At 51.2% G+C, this 20,612-nt stretch overlaps 7 protein-coding genes across 7 annotated transcripts; 1 reads left to right on the top strand and 6 right to left on the bottom strand.

Moving 5' to 3' along the window:
* Positions 1 to 88: 88 nt before the first annotated feature.
* On the bottom strand, positions 89 to 2,064 carry V1518DRAFT_409908 (chromatin assembly factor 1 subunit A-domain-containing protein). The gene is made up of 3 exons (XM_066902470.1): positions 1,383 to 2,064; positions 386 to 1,331; positions 89 to 318 (listed from the first exon to the last, which is right to left on the bottom strand). Exons 1-3 carry the CDS (start codon positions 2,001 to 2,003, stop codon positions 212 to 214), a joined length of 1,674 nt encoding a protein of 557 aa, XP_066762315.1. The 5' UTR covers positions 2,004 to 2,064; the 3' UTR covers positions 89 to 211.
* A 113-nt stretch (positions 2,065 to 2,177) lies between these two features.
* V1518DRAFT_430822 (uncharacterized protein) lies at positions 2,178 to 3,930 on the bottom strand. The gene has a single exon (XM_066906180.1). It carries the CDS (start codon positions 3,716 to 3,718, stop codon positions 2,354 to 2,356), a length of 1,365 nt encoding a protein of 454 aa, XP_066762316.1. The 5' UTR covers positions 3,719 to 3,930; the 3' UTR covers positions 2,178 to 2,353.
* Positions 3,931 to 4,020: 90 nt separating this feature from the next.
* On the bottom strand, positions 4,021 to 7,879 carry V1518DRAFT_409915 (EXS family-domain-containing protein). The gene is made up of 4 exons (XM_066902471.1): positions 7,518 to 7,879; positions 7,447 to 7,465; positions 7,350 to 7,385; positions 4,021 to 7,296 (listed from the first exon to the last, which is right to left on the bottom strand). The coding sequence occupies exons 1-4, from the start codon at positions 7,529 to 7,531 to the stop codon at positions 4,228 to 4,230; spliced, it is 3,138 nt and encodes a 1,045-aa protein (XP_066762317.1). The 5' UTR covers positions 7,532 to 7,879; the 3' UTR covers positions 4,021 to 4,227.
* A 223-nt stretch (positions 7,880 to 8,102) lies between these two features.
* V1518DRAFT_409920 (uncharacterized protein) lies at positions 8,103 to 9,597 on the bottom strand. The gene has a single exon (XM_066902472.1). The coding sequence runs from the start codon at positions 9,451 to 9,453 to the stop codon at positions 8,308 to 8,310; it is 1,146 nt and encodes a 381-aa protein (XP_066762318.1). The 5' UTR covers positions 9,454 to 9,597; the 3' UTR covers positions 8,103 to 8,307.
* A 6,946-nt stretch (positions 9,598 to 16,543) lies between these two features.
* V1518DRAFT_403263 (uncharacterized protein) lies at positions 16,544 to 17,296 on the bottom strand (the record flags this gene model as incomplete). The annotated part of the gene is made up of 2 exons (XM_066901865.1): positions 16,544 to 17,146; positions 17,183 to 17,296. The coding sequence occupies 2 exons, from the start codon at positions 17,294 to 17,296 to the stop codon at positions 16,544 to 16,546; spliced, it is 717 nt and encodes a 238-aa protein (XP_066762319.1).
* Positions 17,196 to 18,801, top strand: V1518DRAFT_409926 (uncharacterized protein). Its single transcript, XM_066902473.1, has one exon. The coding sequence runs from the start codon at positions 17,354 to 17,356 to the stop codon at positions 18,509 to 18,511; it is 1,158 nt and encodes a 385-aa protein (XP_066762320.1). The 5' UTR covers positions 17,196 to 17,353; the 3' UTR covers positions 18,512 to 18,801.
* On the bottom strand, positions 18,678 to 20,390 carry V1518DRAFT_409927 (D-isomer specific 2-hydroxyacid dehydrogenase). The gene is made up of 3 exons (XM_066902474.1): positions 20,229 to 20,390; positions 19,681 to 20,059; positions 18,678 to 19,598 (listed from the first exon to the last, which is right to left on the bottom strand). Exons 1-3 carry the CDS (start codon positions 20,286 to 20,288, stop codon positions 18,859 to 18,861), a joined length of 1,179 nt encoding a protein of 392 aa, XP_066762321.1. The 5' UTR covers positions 20,289 to 20,390; the 3' UTR covers positions 18,678 to 18,858.
* Between the last annotated feature and the right edge of the window lie 222 nt (positions 20,391 to 20,612).

The raw sequence follows: 20,612 nt of genomic DNA on the forward strand, positions 1-20,612 counted from the left end.
TCAAGGCCGTAGTGAGTCGGAAGGACGGCATGATGGAGCTGCCCTCGAGGTACTAGTTTAGCTACTTGTTCTTGTTTTGACGTATGTATGGGAATATAACAAATGGGACTGCATTTGGTAGTAGATAATGAATAGGTATGTTATCTACGCAAGCACATCAACTACTCATGCGCATATGACAGCATCAAGCTTTCGCACACACAATATATTCTTAGAGGCTAAGCTGCTTCGACTTCACCTTGATCTTCTCAACTTTATCTGCCTTTTTCGATGTAGACCAGTAATCTTTGAAAGGATCGATCGGCAGTGTGATGTTCGCTGTATGATTCATATCAGTTAGCTAACCCAGGTCCAGTTCTCAAACAGGTTGTGAAACTACACATACGCTGTATAGTTGCGATGTCCATTCCCAGTCCGTCAAAGTCTTTGTTGATGTTCGTCTTCAGATCTGTAAAGCATACTCCCTTCATGAACGGGACCAACGGCGCCAGAATACGGCGCTTCGGTTGCTGCGTGTCTTCATTGGCGTCCTCAGCCACCAAAAAGTCTCTCATTTCATCGTCAATGAAGTCGTTTGACGTGTCATCTGGTTCACTGTCGGAAGCGTCGTCGATGTCTTCGCCGCCCTCACCATCTCCTTGCACCCATTCGATCTCAGAATCGTAGTCGTAGTTGATTGAGTCGTCGCGGAAGAACGGATTATTACGCGGGATCTTGCACGTCTTCGTGAAGGTGCCGTAGTATGGTGGCCGCAAATCCTCGCATAATTTCAAAAATTTCCGTGGTAGTGCTTGAATTCTTGCTCGTAGCTCCTCCTCAGTCAGTCCATTAGGTTCGTTAGCCTTCTCAAACGGACCATTCAGCATTCCAAACTGTGCAATGACCTCCTTCGTTGTCTGTTTAGCGCGCTTTCCGCGTTTTCGAGTTTGATCTGGCCGTAGATTCATAATGCTAGCGAAATTTGGAACTCTCCCGCTCGATTCAGGTATCAAAATTGTAGCTCGTGAGATGTCACTCTGCTTCTCAAAAATCGCGTCAATGTTCCGGCTAATAACGCGCAAGCCCGCTTCATCTCGCGAGAAGGAGTGGAGAGGAAAGAGCTCCACCCTGTCCCTGATATGAAAGGGGAAAAAAATGCTATCTAACGTAGACTTTGGTGGCTCCTCAATGCTGTCGGATACAGATGCAGCTCTGTTCTTCGAACTTTCCAGATTTCCTACTTCGACTTCTTTGTCGTCAAGGTTGCTGTTAGACTCCTCTATCGTGGTCTTTGTCGTAGTGCTTGACGTAGTCGGTGGGATTTTGAAGAAGCTGCCGAGACGTAATTGTTTCTACACCACCTTAGTTGAAATTCGTCGCGCGCAATCGAAATTGTATCTTACCTTCTCCTTCTCTTTGATTTCGTCTTCCTTCTTCTTCTTCTCGTCATCTTTCTTCCGCTTCTCCTCGTCACGTCTCCGCCTCTTCTCCTCGTCTTTCCGTCGCCGTTCTTCTTCCTTTGCTTTGCGTTCTTCCTCTCTTCGTCGCTTCTCCTCTTCCTTCACCCTCTTCTCCTCGTCCTTCGCCTTCTTCTCTTCTTCCCTCGCTCGGCGCTTCTCTTCCTTCTCAGCGTCCTTGACTGCCTTCTCTGCCTTGCGCCGTTCCGATTCTTCGGTTTTTTTCCGCTTGTTCTCTTCTCTTTCCGCAACCTCCTGCTCGGTAAGCTTGGCCTTCCGCTTTCTGGGGTCGCTCGGTGGTGTCTGCACGTTACCGCTGGTCTTCGAAACAACCAACACAGCAATATCAGGACTGGTGTCCTCCTCGCCCTCGCTTATAATTTGAATATTGTGTCGTGGTGGTTCTGGAGGGGGCATGTAATTCGTCATTGTCGCAACTGGCGCGTTCGTCTGCGCACCGGTCACATCGTCTCCCGAAATATTGACACGATCCGATACAATCTCTCCAATTAACGGGGATGAAGAGACCATACTTGAATGCAAGCTCAGCACTGTAGAATCCAGCATGTTAATCCTGGCTCCGTCCCTGACTGTCTATTGTCTGAGGTGGGAATGCGAGACCAGACCGGTGCTGCACTTCCAAAGTCCCAGGCCCGACGCGTCAAAATTAGACGTGTCGAGCCCTAACCCAATTTCTGACGCGTCGCTCTCGCGCCTCGCAAGGCGCACTGCTTGCCAAATGTTGGCGTTTGTATATTGATCTTATCTCAAACAATATATAGACAAGAGCACGTATGATAAGGTTGACATTACTCTACTAATACTTTTGCTAAGCCTCAACTCCACCCAAAAATAAACAAACAAAATCTCCTAATTATTTCGCAAAAGCTTGGAAAATTCTAAAATTGAAGTGACAGTCACTCATCGTCGCTGCTGCTGTGGTCTGGATTGACAATATATAGAGTCCTTCGCGAATCCAATGCCGATTCGATAATTTCATCGTCCTCGCTCCGAGCGCTGGGTTGTCTGGATAAAGTAGTAGATGATGCTGGGGACGGGGAATTACTACTAGATGTGCGCTCGGCTGTCCATGGCAGTTCAATACCAGCACGAGCCATTGATTCAGCTGTGGTGTTAATAGCTGTACCACTATTCTTTTGGACACTAGTTGCCGACAGATCTGCGTTAGATGAACCAGACGAGAGTGCCACGTTCGGATCCTGGTCCGTAACTTGTGAGCGACCCGTCACAGTAAGGTCCATCGAGGGCCTGACATCGAGTGCTGTAGTACTGGATGATACCGGAATACTGCTATCCGACGCGTCATCTTCCATGCGGACCGACAACCTTGGGTTCTTGTCGTTTGACGCAAGTCGTGCGTCGCTCATTTCTAACATCATATCTAACTTTGGCTGATAATATGCGTACTGATGTGTGTGCGTCGAGAACTCGTCTGCGCGCGATGAGCTTGTCTTTTTTTTGTCTTTAACAGCATGCGAGTGCCGTGGCACCGCGCCAATGTCGCGCTGGCTCTTGTCGGACCACACTGTCGCTTTCTGTCGACGCATGTACATGGCATAGTCTGCTCTCTTATCGGCTGCTCTTGCATGGCTTTCCATGGATCGAATGCGAGCGGAAGATATACCGTCGGCCTGAGTGGATGACGCAGACTCTAATGCTATAATACTGCCCTGATCGGTATCTCTGCTGATCACGGACGCTGACGCAGGAGCCACAATGCTGGCAGATGATGCAGTCGACGAAGATATATAAGATTGTCTCGAGAGTTGCGACATACGTCCAGTAGAAGAGCGCGAGAGAGACCCTAGCTGTCGACCGTCCATCGCACTCGGTTGCAAAGCCGGCAGGTTTCGCTGTGATATTCTTGACGACACCATGTCTGGCATCGAAGGAAGCGGTTGAATGTAGAATGGCGGAGGTGGCGGCGGCTGCAGTACTGTCGTACCTAGCGCAGGCGATAAAAGAGTATTCTGTCCTATGATCGCCTGAGATTGAGCCGGCCCTTTTGTTCCCCCACCGAATGACGCGTTACGAATCGGTGATGGTGGCCCGTTTGATGCGTATCTCGTACTGGACCAGTTGGCCATTGTAGACACCTCCAGTGGTGGTACCGGCTTCCGAAGTGGTTTCACATAAGGAAGAGACTGTACATGCCCTGGGCTGACGTTCGCGTATGCATGTCCTCCATTAGTAAGGCGTGCCTGCGACAAGGGGGGGGGTGGGGGTGGTGGGGAAGAAGAAGACGGATGCGATGGCACCATTCAATTACTGGGATTCCCGAACGACGAGTACACAATGGCAGCGCAGGAATGAAACAACGTTTCTTCCTTTTTGGCGAATTGTCCGGTTGAAATGGAAAAGGCCAGCTCCCGGATTTACCTGTGACATAAAATGGCCATGAAGAGATGGGAGATCCGTGCCTGCAGTTGGGACTTCGCTTCGCAGTCTTCGTCATGACATCACGCAAGTTTGCTACGCCGCAACTCTTCAAGTATTTAGCTCGAAAGTATGCAACATTTTTCACGACCAAGCTATGGAGTCCGGACATACTTACTTCATCGGACGGAGAATTAATTTATCTTCATTTGTGTTTACAAGTCCCTACTTAGCATGACACAGATAAAATCAAATTTCGTTCCTCTGCTTCGTCTCTAACAAGCCCAGCCTGTCTTCCTCACACGTCTAAATAAGTTATACGATGTTATAACCATACAATAGCAAATTATCAAGTACCACATGAACAGATGATCAACGTAACCGCACGCATAACTTAGAAGTTCCTGGCTGTAGGCTCGATATTCGGCGACTCTTCCGGAAGACTATCAAGCCCGTCATCATCACTACTAGCCGACCGATCATCCGCCTCGGGATCGTGTCCCATGTCGTCCAATATGTCGTCATCATCTGACACATTGTCTTCTCCGGCAAGGTTTGAGGAATGCATCCGTGATGTCCTCCGCCGACGCTCGAAATCCTGTGCGTGCGCATCACGGATGACATTGCTCACAGCGTTCGCAACCAGCTTTGGCGTCATCGTCGCGAGTGACCGGCGGCGCCGCAGAGATATCGACGGAGTACCAGGCGGCATACCATTACTTCCTTGAGCACTCTCCCCGTTATCTCCAGAAACACCGGTGGAACGACCTTCCTCCGCAGCCATTAACGGCGTACGAACATCGATTTCGGCCATTTCGTGACCTATTTCCTGATCAGAGTCAAATTCGTACGGTAAGGGCAAATTTCGCGAAGCTTGGAATCGTCCGACATTCGAACAATGCTCGTTCTCCATACGGAAGAAGATCCAAATAAATCGACGAACAATTTCAGACAGCGCAATTAAGAACGACGTCACCGCAGACTGCTGAACTTGAATCGGGAAAATAACGTAAAATATCCAGTTTAGACGAAGGAGTGGATCGATAATCATAGCGGCATAGTAGTAAATCGGCCTTCGGAAGCCGAGCTCATCGCGTAACAGTGGATGTACGCAATTTGTCTGAACCAATGACCAATCCATGAACAAATCCCAAAAGGTCGAATAAATCGTATTAAACGTCGCAAATGCAATATAGACATCGCGATTAGTATCAATACGATTGATTCGCCAAACACTGAGAACGACAGCCGTCGTTATAGTCAGCGAATATTTGCCTGCATTGGCAAGATGCGGAAACCAGTTCTTCGTGTCCGCGTAACGGCGTATGCACTGTAAAAATCGCCAAACCGGAGGCAAGGCATTCAAAAATCCGATCGTTCGCGAATACGAAGATCCACATCTCGAATCCTGTCGCCAGTTTCTGGCGTACAAACAAAAAAACAAGTCAATATTGCTGACACTGTACGTCAAGCTGCAGAATATATCACCCAAGAAGAAATCTCTAAACTCCACAGGATACAATCCGGACAGTAAAAGTCGCCAAAGAGCAATGATAAGCCATTCTCGTGCCCTCCAATGGAATACCGGGATGGGATTGAATACAACCAGGGTACTGAATGCCACGTAAATCAATGGCCACCACTGAGCCGGTAAATGATCTGGCCAGTAGTCATAAAAGCACAGATACATGCATATCGCAAGCCAAAAGAATAAAAAGGAAGGCAATTCCACAAATTCTCTAAAGTTCAAATACTGGTGCTGGTTGAACTCAAAAATGAAAGGATAATTGATCTTGTTTTTTGCCCAGGCCATACAATTGATACCAAATAGAAGACCAAACAATGTAATAAGAAAGCCGCCACCAAAAATCTGCAGCAAGAAAGGCACGTTATCCAGCTCATCTCGGAAATTCTTTTCAACCGCGGTCGTCAGAGCTTGGATAAACAGGGGGATACCGAGACCAAGGCAAATTCCAGTAAAGAAAGTAGCGTCATAATAGGTCGGTTGTACCTCGCGAGATCGTAACTTCTCAATTGCATGCTTCCTGTTTCCTCGTTCAAAATAACGACTAAAGATATCTTCCGTCTGGCCCATCAAATCATCGATGACATTGCTCTGGCCAAAATAGCTCTTTGTTACGCGATCCATGTACCACGGCGAGATCTTTGTAACAGCAGTCTTATCGAATTTCTTCGTCATCTTTTGCAAAGCAGTACGATTAAGCAACCGGTATGACTTCAGCAATTCAAGTCCGCGATAGTACTCCATGACTGCCTGCTTCAACTTTCGTCTTGCCATTGCATAAGGCACGCTTGACGGCCTGGAACGACGCTCAAAATCTCTCTGTTCGCTATGATTAGCGCTGTCTCTTGCTAGAGGCAAATGATGCAAATCGAGCTTTTTGTGAAATTGGTCCCATCGGTCATAGCATGTCCTCGCAATTTTTTCCAGAGCGGTTCCGGACTTTTTGCCATTTGCCTTAGTGGGCTGAAGCTCATGTTCTTCATCCCATTTTTCTCGCTCTCTCATTTTCTGGTCTCGAAGTAGATGCAACTGCTCTCGGATCTTCTCAAATCTTGCGACGGCCTCAACTTCCTTCTCCTGGTAGAAACTTTGCACTTTCTCAAACTGTCCATCAAGCCATCGCATGAAATCACGATATTCGGGATCGTCAGCACAGCGACTGTTACACTCTTCCATGGAGGACATAATAGTCTTATTAGTTTCAATACGTTGCAACGACTGTGCCCTGGATTCTCGGCTTGCCGTAGATCTAGCGTCAACTCCGCCATATTTCGATTTTTTGAGGCTATACTTATCGAAGCGCGGAGTTCGAGGCGTGCCCGTTGTAAGTATACTCCCCCTGCGACTACTGGAAGCTATGTGGCCCAAGTCCGAGATGGCAGGTAAAGCGGGAGTCCCCAGTCCAAGAGGCGGTGGCATCGAATCATGTCCTGGGTCATCGCTGAACATAACAGATCGAAGTGCAGATGGTGGTTCACTAGGTATTCTTGATGAAGAAGGATCGGTAGTCGTTACTCGGATATTCTCAGCCTTTGAATCATCCTCCAAAGCCGGAGAAGGCAGTCGAAAGGCGCCACGCCTGATAGTCGGCGGCGTCGCGATCAAACTGCCATATGCTTCAGGTGTTGGCGTTGCGCCAAAACTATTCTTGCGTGCCGGGATGTCAATTGAGGTAGCCGCATTCAGAAGTTGCTGAGGAGTAATTCGTCTGTCACCTTCTGTCGGTTCCAGTTGCGCTGGCGATTGGCTGCCGGTCATGGAAGACTCATTTCCTTCTCGGATTCTTACGGAACCAAATCGCGGCGTCTTGAGGATAGCCTTCGGCTGAGTGGCCGGTGATCTGGTCGCTGAGTAGGAAGCATTTGATTCTCCCGATATTTGCACGCTTAGTTTCGGAGTGCCACCTTTCTTCAGCTTCTTGAGTCGCTTCTTGCCGCCCTGTATTTTAACAAGTTAGACAACAGTGACCAAATCGCAAACAGTCATTCTACCTTGTAATCAAGATACTGAATTCTCCATTCGGGTACCTGATACGACTCGTGAATATTTGCCTTGCAGTATACAGGGCAGTAGTTGGGGAGATGATACCAGATTATCGCTCAAGTAGCTGTAACCACGTTAGAAGCCACCTTCCGTGATAGCCAAGGCACAAAGCATACCGTGCAAACTTCATGATTGTTTCAATCAAGTAATCGCGGAAGAGCTCCGTCGGGGCAAGAATGCCAAGCGGAGGGTGCTGTGTGAACAAACAAATGCACCAGATCAATGAGCTGAGGCTATCATGAGGTTTTGCTATCGATAGCCCGGAATTTCGACTTGGCTTCGAAGTAAGAGAGGTTCTCAGATAGTGCGCCAATTGTATTTATTAATTGGTTCCTTCGGCCGGAATTATGAAGCGACGGAAAGTGGTCGCTGCGGGCAGATGATCATCTTCAAATCCGGGGTCGGTGAGGCGATCCGCTCAGCAAATCGCCGTCTACGCGATGAGCACGCGGTGCGTACAAGGGCTGGGGTTCGTCCACTGATCTTCCCTAGCAAAAACTCAAGCCGGTATATTGACTGCGCCGCATGCATTTGTGAACACACCCATCTGTGGAACTCACGCGAACTTTGCCCCACATTTTAGTTTGAAAGGCCTGCAGCTTTTGCTTGCGACCGCGACGTGCAAGGTCTGGACTCTGCAGGAGCATATCACGTGGTTGGGTGCCTGGCTGAAGCCATGACAAATTTTCGAGAAGCTGATCGGCAGGGCTGCGCATGGCTTTCCACAGGGGTAGACAGCCTTCATATGTATTGATGGAAGCTTTTCGCCCAAGACGCGACGACCGACCACAGCTAGCCAGTGGAAATCCACAGGACGACATTGGGCAATGCAATCAACTGGCCGACTGAACACGAAGAACAAGCACCCTCTCCTTATGCACAATCATCCTTCAACCTTTCACAATATTACTCGGACTGCATATCTGTTTTCGCAGCCGTCAGCTTTTTATTCGGCGTTTGATATGACGGCCTGATGCCCCGCACTACCTGGATCGGATCCAAAGAGTCGTTCTGCCGAACAGTATTCTTCACAATTTTGTAAGACTTAATCTTGCCTTCCGGCTCCACAAGCTGTTTACACCGTTCCTGTGCTTGCGTGATGATATCGATCCACTGCTTACTTCCCGTTTCCTCCAGCCCAGGCATGCCGCGAAGTGCAGCTACATTCAATATGTCATTCCAGTTAATCTGAAGCAATCTGCGCCTTGAATTTTTTCGGCGCTGCCGTTTGCGCATGGCTATGACTGAGTCCACAATTCCATCAACAAGTTGTAATATCGACGCATGTAAGTACGGATAAAGTAGTTCCTTCTCCATCTCAGAGCCCGAGTACACGATGCTCGACAGATCAGGCTCCTCGGCGCAAAAATTAGGAGTTGCTTGCCATGTCTTCGTGACACAGCGAACACCAACTGCTGATATCTCAGCCACCAGACGGCGCGAGAAGTCCGGTGTTCCAAATAATTTGTATCCAGGGAACCTGTAATGTTCATAAGACGGATCGCGTAATTCCTGCATAGACTGAGATTTTGCATTTTTGCCTGAAAATGCTGCAGTGGAAGTTGAAAAGTTCAGATCATCAGTATATTCATAACAAGCTGATTCGTTTGTGTACTCGGGAGGCAACTCGTCGAAATGCATAGGCCACGCTGTCCAGTATGCGGGAATGATAGGTTTCGGTCGCAGTAATAGTTCATCATCTTCAGCTAACGAAATTCTATTGCGATCAATCACTTCACGTCGGTGCCTTGCGGTTAACCTTGACGCGACAATAAGATGATCAGACAGCGAACGACGATGGTTGTACTCGAGAGACTGAAGCAATATCTTGAAGTCCGTTAATTCGCTAGTCCTGGACATTGTTGCCACTTGACTACTATTGTGTCTATTAAGGTGCTTGCCATTCGGATGATCTGAGTCATATGCGTGTGAAACTGTGCTGTCGTCATCGCTGTCAAACAACTTGCTACCTAGAGCATCTTCGTCGGAGCCAGAGGTTGACCAATTCTGGACTGGCTGCGTCGGGGGTAACTCTGGCTCTGTATCAGACATATCCGATAGCACAAGACGTTAAGTGTGCTCGGCCTTGGTGTGCCGGACGTTCAGACCGCGTACGTTCATATTCTCTCGCCAGAGCGGTCAAAGCTGGAGGACTGCTGGAGCATAGGGTTAGGTTGGCGAACCGATCCCGGAAGCCTGAACTTTTTTTAAAAGCAGCGACAGAAGCTGGATACAGTACGGATAAATTCTTATGCGTATATCTCCGGCCTCCACAGGCAGACAGCAAAAATGATTCAACGCAGTTCAGATCGCCTAGGTACTTCTTGATATAAATATCTATTATGTGCCTCTTCATTGGGAAGTGGTGTCGCAGTCGTGAAAGCTCTCCTCTTCTATCCAATGATATGCTTGGTTCAGGGCTTTGGTTGAGTGCCAACCTGAGGCCCATCCGCATCCATGACTAGTGTAAGACTCCGCTGCAGCTCGCGGTAGAGAGACCTGATTGCTGTGATAGAGTAGGACAGCGGGGATGGATATATAATAGTGATTCGTGAGACCGCACGCACCCTGGCACTGGTATGGTAGCTACGTCAGCTGCTCGCTAGCTCCATACGTGCGCGTCAACTCCTGTTACGGAGCGCTTACGAATGTACGCACGCGTCTCTGAAAGTACGGCCAGCACTATAGAGTCAAGCTACCAAACATCGTTTGACGGGGAGCTAGACCGCCGGACAACTCTTCGCCGCCGTGGCGTCGCCGCGTAATTCGTTGATTGTGCAGCTAATGGAGCATATCGATAGGCATCTCTGGCTCATCAAAGCTTCGGATACGGACTAAAACTACGCCAGGACTACGACGTTCCGTTGGACTTCACAGATGCACGAGCTTGGGAAGTTTTCTGAAGTCAAAATTTTAGTTGTTTGAGTTATCACAGATTCATGAAGTTCCGTAGCTGGCTGCAGTGTGGAAGTCACTGAATGATATCGGAGATAAATTCCGAGCTCACAAGCGACATAAGTGTCCTTTGCTTTCACTTACAAGATAGGAATTATCGGGACAGCCTTGCCGATACAAACAAGGACGTCAGCACACAGAACGCAATCATTTTGAAACTAGTAGCCAACATGTAGAGGCGGCAAAAGGCGCGCATTCCAAACTGTTGTGTCTGCGCGATAGCTATCATATGGCCGGCGATATGAAAACTGCGGCTGAAGGACGGCGGCCGAGTCGCGAAGCAGTGTCAAAAGGGGCTCCTCATCTAGTCGGAGCGGTGAGTGGAGCCTCAGTCCAGAGACCGAGAAACGCAGGGGAAATTGAAAAAGTTTATCTTCGGCTTGGCTCTGCGGCGATGTATAGCATGTTCGGCGGCCCGAAGACACCTCTGCTGAAAAACATCTTTGAAAGCTCTTAGAAATAATGGCACAGAACTTTGATGCAGCTGAAGACATGTCGTGCAAGATAGGTTTCTGCAAGCGAGTTATTTGGCATGACAGAGACGGTTCGCTAGTCTTGTTTCTTTCAGGCAATTCAGCAGGATTCCATGTATTGCGAATTGCAAGCCATTTCATCAAGTTATATCACTTTTCACAGTATTATATGCGCATGATAAAGAGAAATGTGATGTTTTGTGTATGTCAGCCTGAACATTCGGAGCAGAGAGAGCAGCACTGATTCGCAGTACACACTTAATTTGGGCTCTAAACGACGGACTTCGACTCTTGCCAGAGCAAACATTAGACACCATCTGACAAAGGATTTTCTGGGGGCATGCGCTCTCGGCATGTGTGCACAAGAAGCAGAACGTGCCATGTAGGAGACCTCTCGGACGCTGAGCCTTTGACTCTTGGCTCTACCGGCCCACGGCGCGAAAACAGAAATTTAGAAACTTGGGCTGGAAACGAATGATTGTCTTAGTTCTCCGATTCGAATCTTCATCTCTGGATTTGTGGCAGACTTAGAGAGCAAGCAAATCTGCGGCTGTCCTGCTCTGGCTGCCGGAACAGTAAATATCAGCCCGACCGCCAGGCGCCAACGCAAGTGCATGTTTAGGATTTCTTCGATCCAGATCTTCCAAACAAGCGGTAAACGGCAACGCTAGAGTAGGCTCGATTGCGCCTAGCGCAACGGCGCACGGGTAAGTATGAAGCAAGGTACGCGCATGCACTCAAGAGCCATAGGCTATGACGTGACTCGCTAATTCTGCATGTACTTGCTGTGGCGGTGCAGCTCACAGCTTTGGGGACGCTAAGTACGCGCGTTGTGAGCAAGCTGCCAACTTGGCGTAAGCAGTGGAAACTTCTCGATCGTGTGCCACGCGCCAGTTTGTCTCACTTCAGACTAAATTTTTCCAGATTCTTTTGACACGGCACGAGGCGTTCGGTGATATGACAGCGTTAGAATAGTCCATATTCAGCGAGTAGCATGGCTGGTGACAGCGCCGGGCTGGTTTGTCTAGCCGGGTGTGATGGCGGCAGAGCATATGAGAACGTCAACAAGTTCTGCTGCCTCGTTTCTGAGAAGTTTTTCTAGAACTAAGCGCTAGCTGCCGTTGCCCATACGGATGCTGGTGTGTCGCATGCTCAATTTTTTTTCTTTTTGGAGCTACCGCGCGCTCTGCTGCAAACTTTCCGAGCGCATGCATGGCCTGTGAATCTTGACACTCAATTTGAGCCACGTTTAACGCCTTTTAATTTGATTGCCAGCCCTTACAACGTTGCAGTCTACAACAAGGCGATGCGCCGCTGAGCAGAGCCTGATGTGAAAGGATATCCGAAGTCGACGGCCAGCCATTTCATGAGTCCGCTTAATTAAATTGCGAATGCTCTTATTACAAGTGAAGCGGAGAATAGGGGCAACGTGGAGAACGCGGAGAGCATATAAGTTGCGCGAATTAAACGCAACAACATGAAGGCTGTCGGGCGCTCTGATTTCAGAAGAAATACTCCAGCAAGGCAATAATCTACAAACTTGATAGCGATGTTTTGATTGCAGTTGTACATGTCTTCTTGCTAAGAGGCGAAGCGTCGGTTAAGCTGACTACAGCGAGCTCCTCGCTAAATTCTCCAGTGAATCCAGAGGAAGGTGAGGAACAAGAAATGCGACTATCAAGCCAAGTGACGAAAAGCTGTTGTCTGTTCTGGAACTTTATAACAGTATGGCATGTGAGAGTCTCTTATGTGATTGCTTTTGTCACAAGCTTCAGATCGAATAGTTAGAAGAGGTTAGTGCGATGGGACGATAAGCGTAGACTGCGACGGCCATCGCATATAAATTCTGTTCATAGCTAACCGCACTGTGCAGCCTACAAAAATAGGGAGCTCACACATCATCGGCTAATCTCCAACAGATGCGACCACCACAAGAGCGTGGTGCGACACGCTTAATGTATGAGATCGGAGTAGCCACGAGGTCGTGGAGTCGGTGGAGTCGGCCGAGTCGGCCGACTCGGCCGAACCCGACATCTCGCTTCTGAGAAGCCAATAATGACCGAATCAACAAGTTTTTCGACGCCATGTATTTGAAAGAGCTGTGACTAACTAAAACTATAGCTACGCAATTTTCTAGCAAACCTGGAAATATATTGTGTAAATACCGGGCCAGTCTTATGGACTGCGTGGTAGCCCGCTATCTCGTTAAGCATTTTGGCAGTGCCGCTGTGTCTAAGACGCTCAGAAACTGCTTATCCCGTTTAGACAGGCGGAAGGCAGAGGTACAGGACCCATAAAGCTTAAAATGACTGGGCGGCCAAGAGCGACGCAAAAAGTTTGTGCTCGGTTTCGGTCCACTAGTGCCGTCACGGCCGCGCACTCAACGTCACGCTGTCAACTACAGTGCGCAAATGTCCGATTGCGCATGTCTCCGAGATAACGTTGAAACCTCAACTTTCTCTCCAAGAGTCCGCTATGCCAGCTCTACCGTAAGAGACGTGACCCACGGGAGTGAGACTCTATTCTTCGAACTGCACTCGGATGTGTTTCCGCTTGCAAACCTCCCTCGTGATCATGATTGTTGTGAGCGAATGAACAAACCGTCAGGGGCCAACAGCCGCTCTGTACGGTGTGGTAACAGGGGCATTCAGTGCTGCAAGTCCACACGTCACTAAAGGTTCTGGAACTGGCCAAAGATGTCATTGAGCTCCGAAGCTTTCAAAATATTCATGTCGTCGAAACAAGTGATTGGCCGCTTGGATATGCCTTCTTCGTATCGCCCCACTTCAAGCTTTCACTCTAGCGTGAGACTGAATGGTAGTCGCCCTTGCCCCGCTCTAGCTTTACGTGCAGACGGTGCAGTAGCCTACGTATATGGCGCTCACTATCTATGTCACTTCTGATGTGCGCAACTTGAGGAAGGTCCGTTGAGTACGGCGAGCTCTGGCAGGCCCTAATTTCAAGCTGATGCTGACAGCCACACGCCGAGGCAAAGCTGATAGGATTTTACGCTTCACGAAGCCGAAAGCTAGCTTATCACTATCACATGCCGACCACAGAAGCGGGGTGGGGGAGAGTAAGATTCGGAGCTTTGGCAATGGCGATAATTTTCACTATTGTTATATTTACCGAGGCATACGGATACGTGAGCGACATATTAGCGTCGCCACTCTCGAGGCGAAGCCCCTTGACGTGAAGGGTGTTCATATAGATATGTCCACGGACCTGGAGTACTGTTAAGCGCTGTCTCGCTTAGCCCAGCTGGTCTCAACGTCCTCGATCCCCTTCGGCACTCCAATTCTTTCCTCTTAGTAGGCCTGCCAACACGATTTAGCTACCGAATAGGGCTGTAGGACCTGACCAGATAAATCTCGCCACTCTCGGCTCAAATTTGCGGTTCCCATTTGACGGAAACTTTTAAAATATTACGACTTCCTACTTCATGTTGGGTGGCGCTGAATCGACCTTTGGAAGTCACACTTTAAAGTTCTCGGCGCCCCCGAGACACACACCATCAGGCAACTCCAGGCGTTCTGTGCGTCTCGAAGCCTTCCGATGAACAGCGAATACGTAATTTGTGTTTGTACTTGCTTTTTTCGCTTGAGATTTTAGTATGCGGCACAAGACCAGCCTCTAGGATTTGGTGGTCTGTCTTGTTTATGTACAACGCATATTGCGAGCAAGGCGCTGAGGATGACAAAACGCCGTTGGTCAACAAAGTTCTGCATCCAGAAAGATGTCAAATGTGCGTTCCATGCATGGAAGTACGATGCCATAGACTAGTCATCAGAGAGAGTGGCAGTGCTGCAGTCGATGCGGCTGTTGCTCATGATCTAGAGCACGGATGCGGTGCCGTACTGCCGTAAGGCGCTTGCCGCTTGCTTAACGAAGTTAGATTTTAGATTTACCCTGGCAAATCGCTTATGCGCGCCTTCTACAGCATGTTCGATGTGGCTGACATACGTGCGGAAACGTGCGCTCAGCGCCTTCCACGGCTTCCAGAATGTCTCAGCCAGTTTCTAGCCGGCGCCGAAGTGGCGCTGTGGCTCTGTTTGAGTTTGCCAGCCTCCTTCTAGAAATTGTCGATTAGGCTTCCCTACGGCTGTGCCTGCGGTACGATGATGTCACCATACACATGCCCTCGAGCTATGCCGCAGTATTCGCAGCGGCTAATGTCTGGCTCACACCGCTTCCTGTATTCCCATGTGCGTACTGGATTCATCCGGCGCGCTGCTGGCAGTACACACCCTTACTAGCAGCTGAAAATCGTACATGAACGGCGCAGACAGGCAATTCTCTGAGGGAGGAGGAGTGCATTGAAGCCGCTAGTTCTGCTAGCACGAGGGTCTGCCAAACTATGGTGTCTTGAGTGCCGATTAACACGACGATTATGATTGCCTGACGTAGTGTAGCACCTGTCGAGCAAGAGCAACGCGCGTCTCTACTCGAGCCAGCATGTATCGAAATCCAGTTAACCCATGTGCGCGCCTAGCCAGTGCCAGCCAGCCCTGCTGGCCCGACTACGGAGCTGACGTGTCAACAGCACCGCAAGCGACGTCGGTCAACTTGACAGTACTACGTTCTCCATATATGCAGAGCTGCGGAATGGCCGACTTTTCTACGATAGATAGCAGAGTAATCAATTGAGTGCAGCACCATACACATAGCACAAGAAAGCCATTTGTTTCGAGCCATGTTTTCTAAAACTGTATGGCATCCAGTTGGGTTGGGAATTCTGGCGAGTTTGGCAGTCACCGAATGCAAACAGCGTGTGACATAAATAGAAGCCAGCGAGATCAGCTAGCTATCCACAAAGACTAACACATGCTAAAAAATATAGCGCATTTGACAGCCTGGGCTGACAACTGTGTAGCGTGCGGGAAGCGAACGTGGTTGATCGCGAGCGAGTCGTGCCGACTACCTGATTGGGAGTCACGCCAATACCAGCTTCTGAGCTGGCGCGTTGGCAGCCGCAAAACAAGCGCGGATTAAGAAGAATACAGGCTAGGTCTCTTGTGAATGTGAAGTCGTAGCCGATTTAGCGAGCTTGAGATTGAGCGAGTCCGCTTAAGAGTGCACAAAGCGCGGCGGCTGGCAAGAGCTACGTAGCTTCTAGCGAACTGAGCAAGTGCCTCGCGAGCTGCGCGGCAGCAACAAACCGAAGCCTTCATCGGTTGCGAGCACTTAGCACAATGTTAGTTTGGGACACAGCATGTTGCTGAGGAACGAACAGAGCGCGCTGGACGACGATGGCAGCTGTACACACAGGAGCCGTGATCCGCGCGGCCCACAGCTGTCATGCCTTGCATGGGTCTCCGCAGACCATTGCATACTGGGGAAAACGGCAGCATCCAGAGACTACCTTACAGGTCTGCGTTCTAGAAGCAGAGAACTGACTTCCATGGCTGTGCGGCACGCTGGTCGTTGGTGCGAACGACGCAGCCTACGGCCGGCCGAGCTCTCGAGGTACGTGTACTGCAGCGGCGCAATGCTGAGCAAGAGCTGCACGGCACTGCGACATGGCCAGACCAGGGCAAGCCAGACAGTACGCTGCTCGACAGGGCCGCGTACAGGGACAGAAGAAACGCGAAGAGAACGGCGACATTGACGCGAAAGCAAGTTAGACGAGCAGCGGAGTGCGCAAGGGCCTAGGGCCCCCCGGACAAGCGTGGACGTCATGGCGAAATTTAGCGCAGCGCAGCGCAGCCCGTACCCTACCTGTGCCGTGCGCGCACGGCGAACAGCGCTGGAACGATGCGAGGTTGCGCGTTCGGCGCGTTCGGCGCGTTCGGCGCGCCAACCTCAGCAGCAAGAGGAGCACGGCAGAGAGGGCGGAGGCAGCGATGGGAGCCGGCTTGGGCGGTGGCGCGGAAGCGGACAAGGCCGGGGCGGAGGACGCTGGTAAGACAAGCAGCGCCGCTGGGAGCGGCGAGAGGGAGCGTCAGGGTCCAGCGGCAGTGGATGACGCCGCGTGCCAGCGGGGCAGCGCGGCCGCGGTGCAAGAAGACGGCAGCGGCCGTGGACGGGGAGGGAGGAGGGGGGGTGGGGGGAGAGGCGCTACGCCGCATGCGGAATGCGTCGAGAAGAATGTGGAATGCGTCTGGAACAGCGCGGACGAGCACGGCACCAACGGGGCGGCGCGGTGCAAGGCGAGACAGCAGGGCCGGAGTGCCGCAGGCGCCAGCTGCAGGTGCAGCCGCTGTGCAGGCCGGCAGGAGGCGCAGCAGCGCGGGCGCCCAAGCCGAGCGAGTGTGACAGGGCGGGCCTGAGCTGGTAGCGCGTGCCGCGCCGGGCGCCCTTCCGTGGACAAGGTTCGTCTACCGTCCGCAGTACAAGCCACGTTGCCGCTGCACCGCCATGCGCGCAAGATTTGCGAGGGGTAGGTACGTCGCGCAGATTATGGGCACAGCCCAAGCGAGCGGCAACAATTCGCGTAGCGACTTCGTGAGCAAGTGGAGCCAGGCCATTTCTAGCCGCCGTTGCTACTGTACCCTAACGCAAACCATCGCGCCAGGGCGCGTGTGATGGCGGCGCGACGACGTCAACATATATATAGCGCTCTCTCTCCGACAACCCGCTTATATAGACGAACCCTTCTCCGCCGGCGGCCCTCTCCTCCACGCGCCTTCGCCTGCCTTCCTCCCCTTCTCGGCTCCGCCACTGCCCCCCCTCCTCTGCCTCGCGCACTCGGCACAATGATGGTCAACCCCCTCCCATCATTTACTCACACCTACGGCAGAGGTGGCTCGGGCGCCCCCATGCAGGCGTACGGTCAGCCCTCCCAGCCTTCCCCGGACTCGTTCTCGCGCCTTGGCGCCCCGCCGTCACAGCTCCCGCCGCAGCAGCGCCCGCTCTCCGCCCAGCAGCACCCGTCCTATGCGCAGCAGTCTCTGCCCTCGTATTACTCCGAGTCCGCCTACGGCGCCCCCTCGCCTCTCGAGCCTCCACAGCATGGCGCCCATAGTATACACTACCCCATCCCGCATCAGCTTTCGTCGGCTCAGTCAGCCTACCCTCCGTCACCTCGGGCGTCCATGTACGCGCCCGCTCCTTATGCATCCTCGCCGTACTCGTCGCATTATCCGCCGCCTCCTTCTGGGCACGGCGAGCCCACCCACTCCCCCGCCTCGCATTCGCAGCAGCTGCCACCGCTTCACATGCATCACATGCGCCAGGCTACAGCGCAGGCGGCTCCACCGTCGGCGCACCCAGGCATGGCGCCGCAGTACTACGGCGGGCCGTCTCAGCCAGTACACGCGCAGCAGCCGCATATTTACTCGGTGGCGTCAATTGCACAGCCCTCACTCATGAACCATGCCGGTAGCGTCGCCACTGCCATGTCGGAGGTGTCGGCACACAAGCCAGCGAAGGAGATCAAGCGGAGAACCAAGACTGGCTGTCTCACGTGCCGCAAGCGTCGCATCAAATGTGACGAGCGACATCCGGTGTGTTTCAACTGCTCAAAGTCGAAGCGCGTCTGCCTCGGATATGATCCCTCCTCGAAATCGCAGAAGAGTGGCAAGCGCGACGACGGTTTACCATCAGAGTCGCCCGGAATAGCAGCACCGCAGATCCCTGTGACCTCGGTGGTAACATCTTCGGTCGCGCCGGCTTCCTCGAAGCCGAGTTCCGACCAGGACACCAAGCGAATCAAAATCGACAGTCTACTCTCGGGATCATAGCGGCTCTATTTTAATGTACATACGCACTAGTCTTATTATGCGTTCCGCTTTTTCTCTTTCCCTGTGTTTTTGAATGCTTGTGTATGGACTGGACTGGACTTTGTCACTGTTACGTTTTATTTGTTCTCGGAGTTATCAAAGGCTGCTCTTTGTGTTTTAGATCAATGCATTTGTTTGCGAAGGCATGAAAACTATGTATATTTTGTGGGTCTGTAAAGTATTTTTTGACGCTTCAATTCCTTCGGGTGGCTAATATTCCGCTTTAAAATGCATCGTGTTACGACTCTAGATTTATACAACTTCGCACAAAACACAAGCAAAACCTTGACAAGCGACGTCTAGCACATCTACTGCATCTTCGCGGCAACCTGCTCGGGAACCAGAGTGTTCAGCTTGCCCGTTGTAAGAGCCGCGCGAATGTTATCAATGACCTGGACCTCCATCTTCTTTTGGGTCTCGTACGTCAGAGTTCCCAGGTGGGGAAGCAGGATAACCTTGTCGTTGCTCAAAAGCCCGGGGTGGATACTAGGCTCGGATTCAAAGACATCCAGGCCGGCGCTGGCGACTTTCCCGCTCTCAAGAGCCTCCACGAGAGCTGCCTCGTCCATGACCGCACCGCGAGCAGTGTTCACAATAAAGACACCGTCCTTCATTTTGCTGAAAGCCTCCTTGTTAATCGTGTGGCGAGTGTTGGCGTTCAACGGCAAGTTGAGCGACAGAACGTCCGACGTCGCGAGAAGTTCATCAAAGGAAACGTACTTGGCGCCGCCAGACAGTTCCTCGGACAGCTTGTTTCGGTTGTAGTACTGAACGGTCATTCCAAAAGCCTCAGCACGGGTCTTGACGGCCCGGCCAATACCGCCCATACCTAGGATACCGAGAACCTTGCCCTCGGGATCGTGCGCGAGAGGAACATTCTTGTTCCAGTTGCCGGAGCGAAGGCTGTTCAAGCCTTGGTTGAAGTTGCGCAGGGCACCCAAGATCAGGAACATGTTGACGTCCGCAGTGGCATCGTCGACAGTTGAAGGGCAGTTGGAAACGCGAACGCCATGCGCAATGGCGCTGTGAATGTCAATCTGATCATAGCCTATGCTTCCCGTTAGCAATTGAGTGACAAACACCACGCTCAAGCCGCCCGCAGCAACCGAAGAGAAATCGACTTCACTCACCAGCACCATTGTGGCAGATAAACTTCAGCGAAGCCGGGAACGCTTCGAACAGAGGCTCATCAAAGAACCCAGTGATTGCAACCGAGGCAAAGGTGCGGTAGATGGCAGTGATGTCTGAGTATTTGCCCTTGAGGTCCTTGATGAACTCGTCCCGGTTGGCCGACTCCACGACCGACAGAGTAGCGACGTCGGCAAGCGCCTCCCACTCAGCAGAGGCATGGGAAATCTTGCCGAGCAAAAGAATATGGGGCTTGGACATTGCTGCGGAGGATGTTGCGAAAAACCGAGAGGAAGCGGGTTGGATTTGAAAGGATGTTGCTGGCGTCAGCGATGATAACTGCGCGTATCTCCACGCTGCAGATAACCCTGATTGGGGGAGCTGTGAAAGATGGCGGAATGCCGGTTGGTTAGCACAAACAACTCTATTTCACAAAACCCCACTAAACTGCGGCCCGAGAGGGGGCGGATAGAGTCAACTCTCCGCGGCTAATTGTTTGTGCACTCTTTGCTCTGTCCCATAACCACCAGCGATTGGACATGGTACATACCTTTGTTCCTGTTTTCAATCTCAGGGCCGAGAATAATCCGCGGATACTCAACGCCATCATTAATTCGAAATTGGATAGAAGCGATGAGTGCGTCGTAAGGACTAGACAAAACTCCGTGAGCTAAGAAAGTAACTACGAAGAGGAAGATGCGAGAGATGTGACGGTGAAGTGGACTGCAAGTTGCACCGACGATGGCAACGTGATCGGATTTTATCATCCACGCGGCAACGAATTTTCTGTATTACCTCTGTTGATTTATACTTGACTTGCTGTTTCGGCCTTGGTAGTTTGTTACCTCGTCCTTCTTATTCACTGACTAATGCATCAACAACTCGCAGCGGCATCGCAAAGGCGACATCACACTGCACTCTCAGGAGTGGACAC

This window comes from Limtongia smithiae (genome assembly GCF_038497785.1).
Source record: "Limtongia smithiae strain NRRL Y-17922 unplaced genomic scaffold V1518scaffold_1, whole genome shotgun sequence".
In the NCBI taxonomy this organism is placed as follows: Eukaryota; Fungi; Ascomycota; class Lipomycetes; order Lipomycetales; family Lipomycetaceae; genus Limtongia; species Limtongia smithiae.

What these genes read in the sequence shown, in the direction of transcription:
- V1518DRAFT_409908 (XM_066902470.1), bottom strand. Translation starts at nt 2,003, where the DNA reads ATGCTGGATTCTACAGTGCTGAGCTTGCATTCAAGTATGGTCTCTTCA. An exon ending in AAATCAAAGAGAAGGAGAAG is followed by an intron (nt 1,332 to 1,382) that starts GTAAGATACAAT and finishes AAGGTGGTGTAG; the next exon opens with AAACAATTACGTCTCGGCAG. An exon ending in GGACATCGCAACTATACAGC is followed by an intron (nt 319 to 385) that starts GTATGTGTAGTT and finishes TGAATCATACAG; the next exon opens with CGAACATCACACTGCCGATC.
- V1518DRAFT_430822 (XM_066906180.1), bottom strand. Translation starts at nt 3,718, where the DNA reads ATGGTGCCATCGCATCCGTCTTCTTCTTCCCCACCACCCCCACCCCCC.
- V1518DRAFT_409915 (XM_066902471.1), bottom strand. An exon ending in TTCAGTATCTTGATTACAAG is followed by an intron (nt 7,297 to 7,349) that starts GTAGAATGACTG and finishes GTTAAAATACAG; the next exon opens with GGCGGCAAGAAGCGACTCAA.
- V1518DRAFT_409920 (XM_066902472.1), bottom strand. Translation starts at nt 9,453, where the DNA reads ATGTCTGATACAGAGCCAGAGTTACCCCCGACGCAGCCAGTCCAGAAT.
- V1518DRAFT_409926 (XM_066902473.1), top strand. Translation starts at nt 17,354, where the DNA reads ATGGCGGCGCGACGACGTCAACATATATATAGCGCTCTCTCTCCGACA.
- V1518DRAFT_409927 (XM_066902474.1), bottom strand. Translation starts at nt 20,288, where the DNA reads ATGATGGCGTTGAGTATCCGCGGATTATTCTCGGCCCTGAGATTGAAA. An exon ending in GATTGAAAACAGGAACAAAG is followed by an intron (nt 20,060 to 20,228) that starts GTATGTACCATG and finishes CATCTTTCACAG; the next exon opens with CTCCCCCAATCAGGGTTATC. An exon ending in TATCTGCCACAATGGTGCTG is followed by an intron (nt 19,599 to 19,680) that starts GTGAGTGAAGTC and finishes CGGGAAGCATAG; the next exon opens with GCTATGATCAGATTGACATT.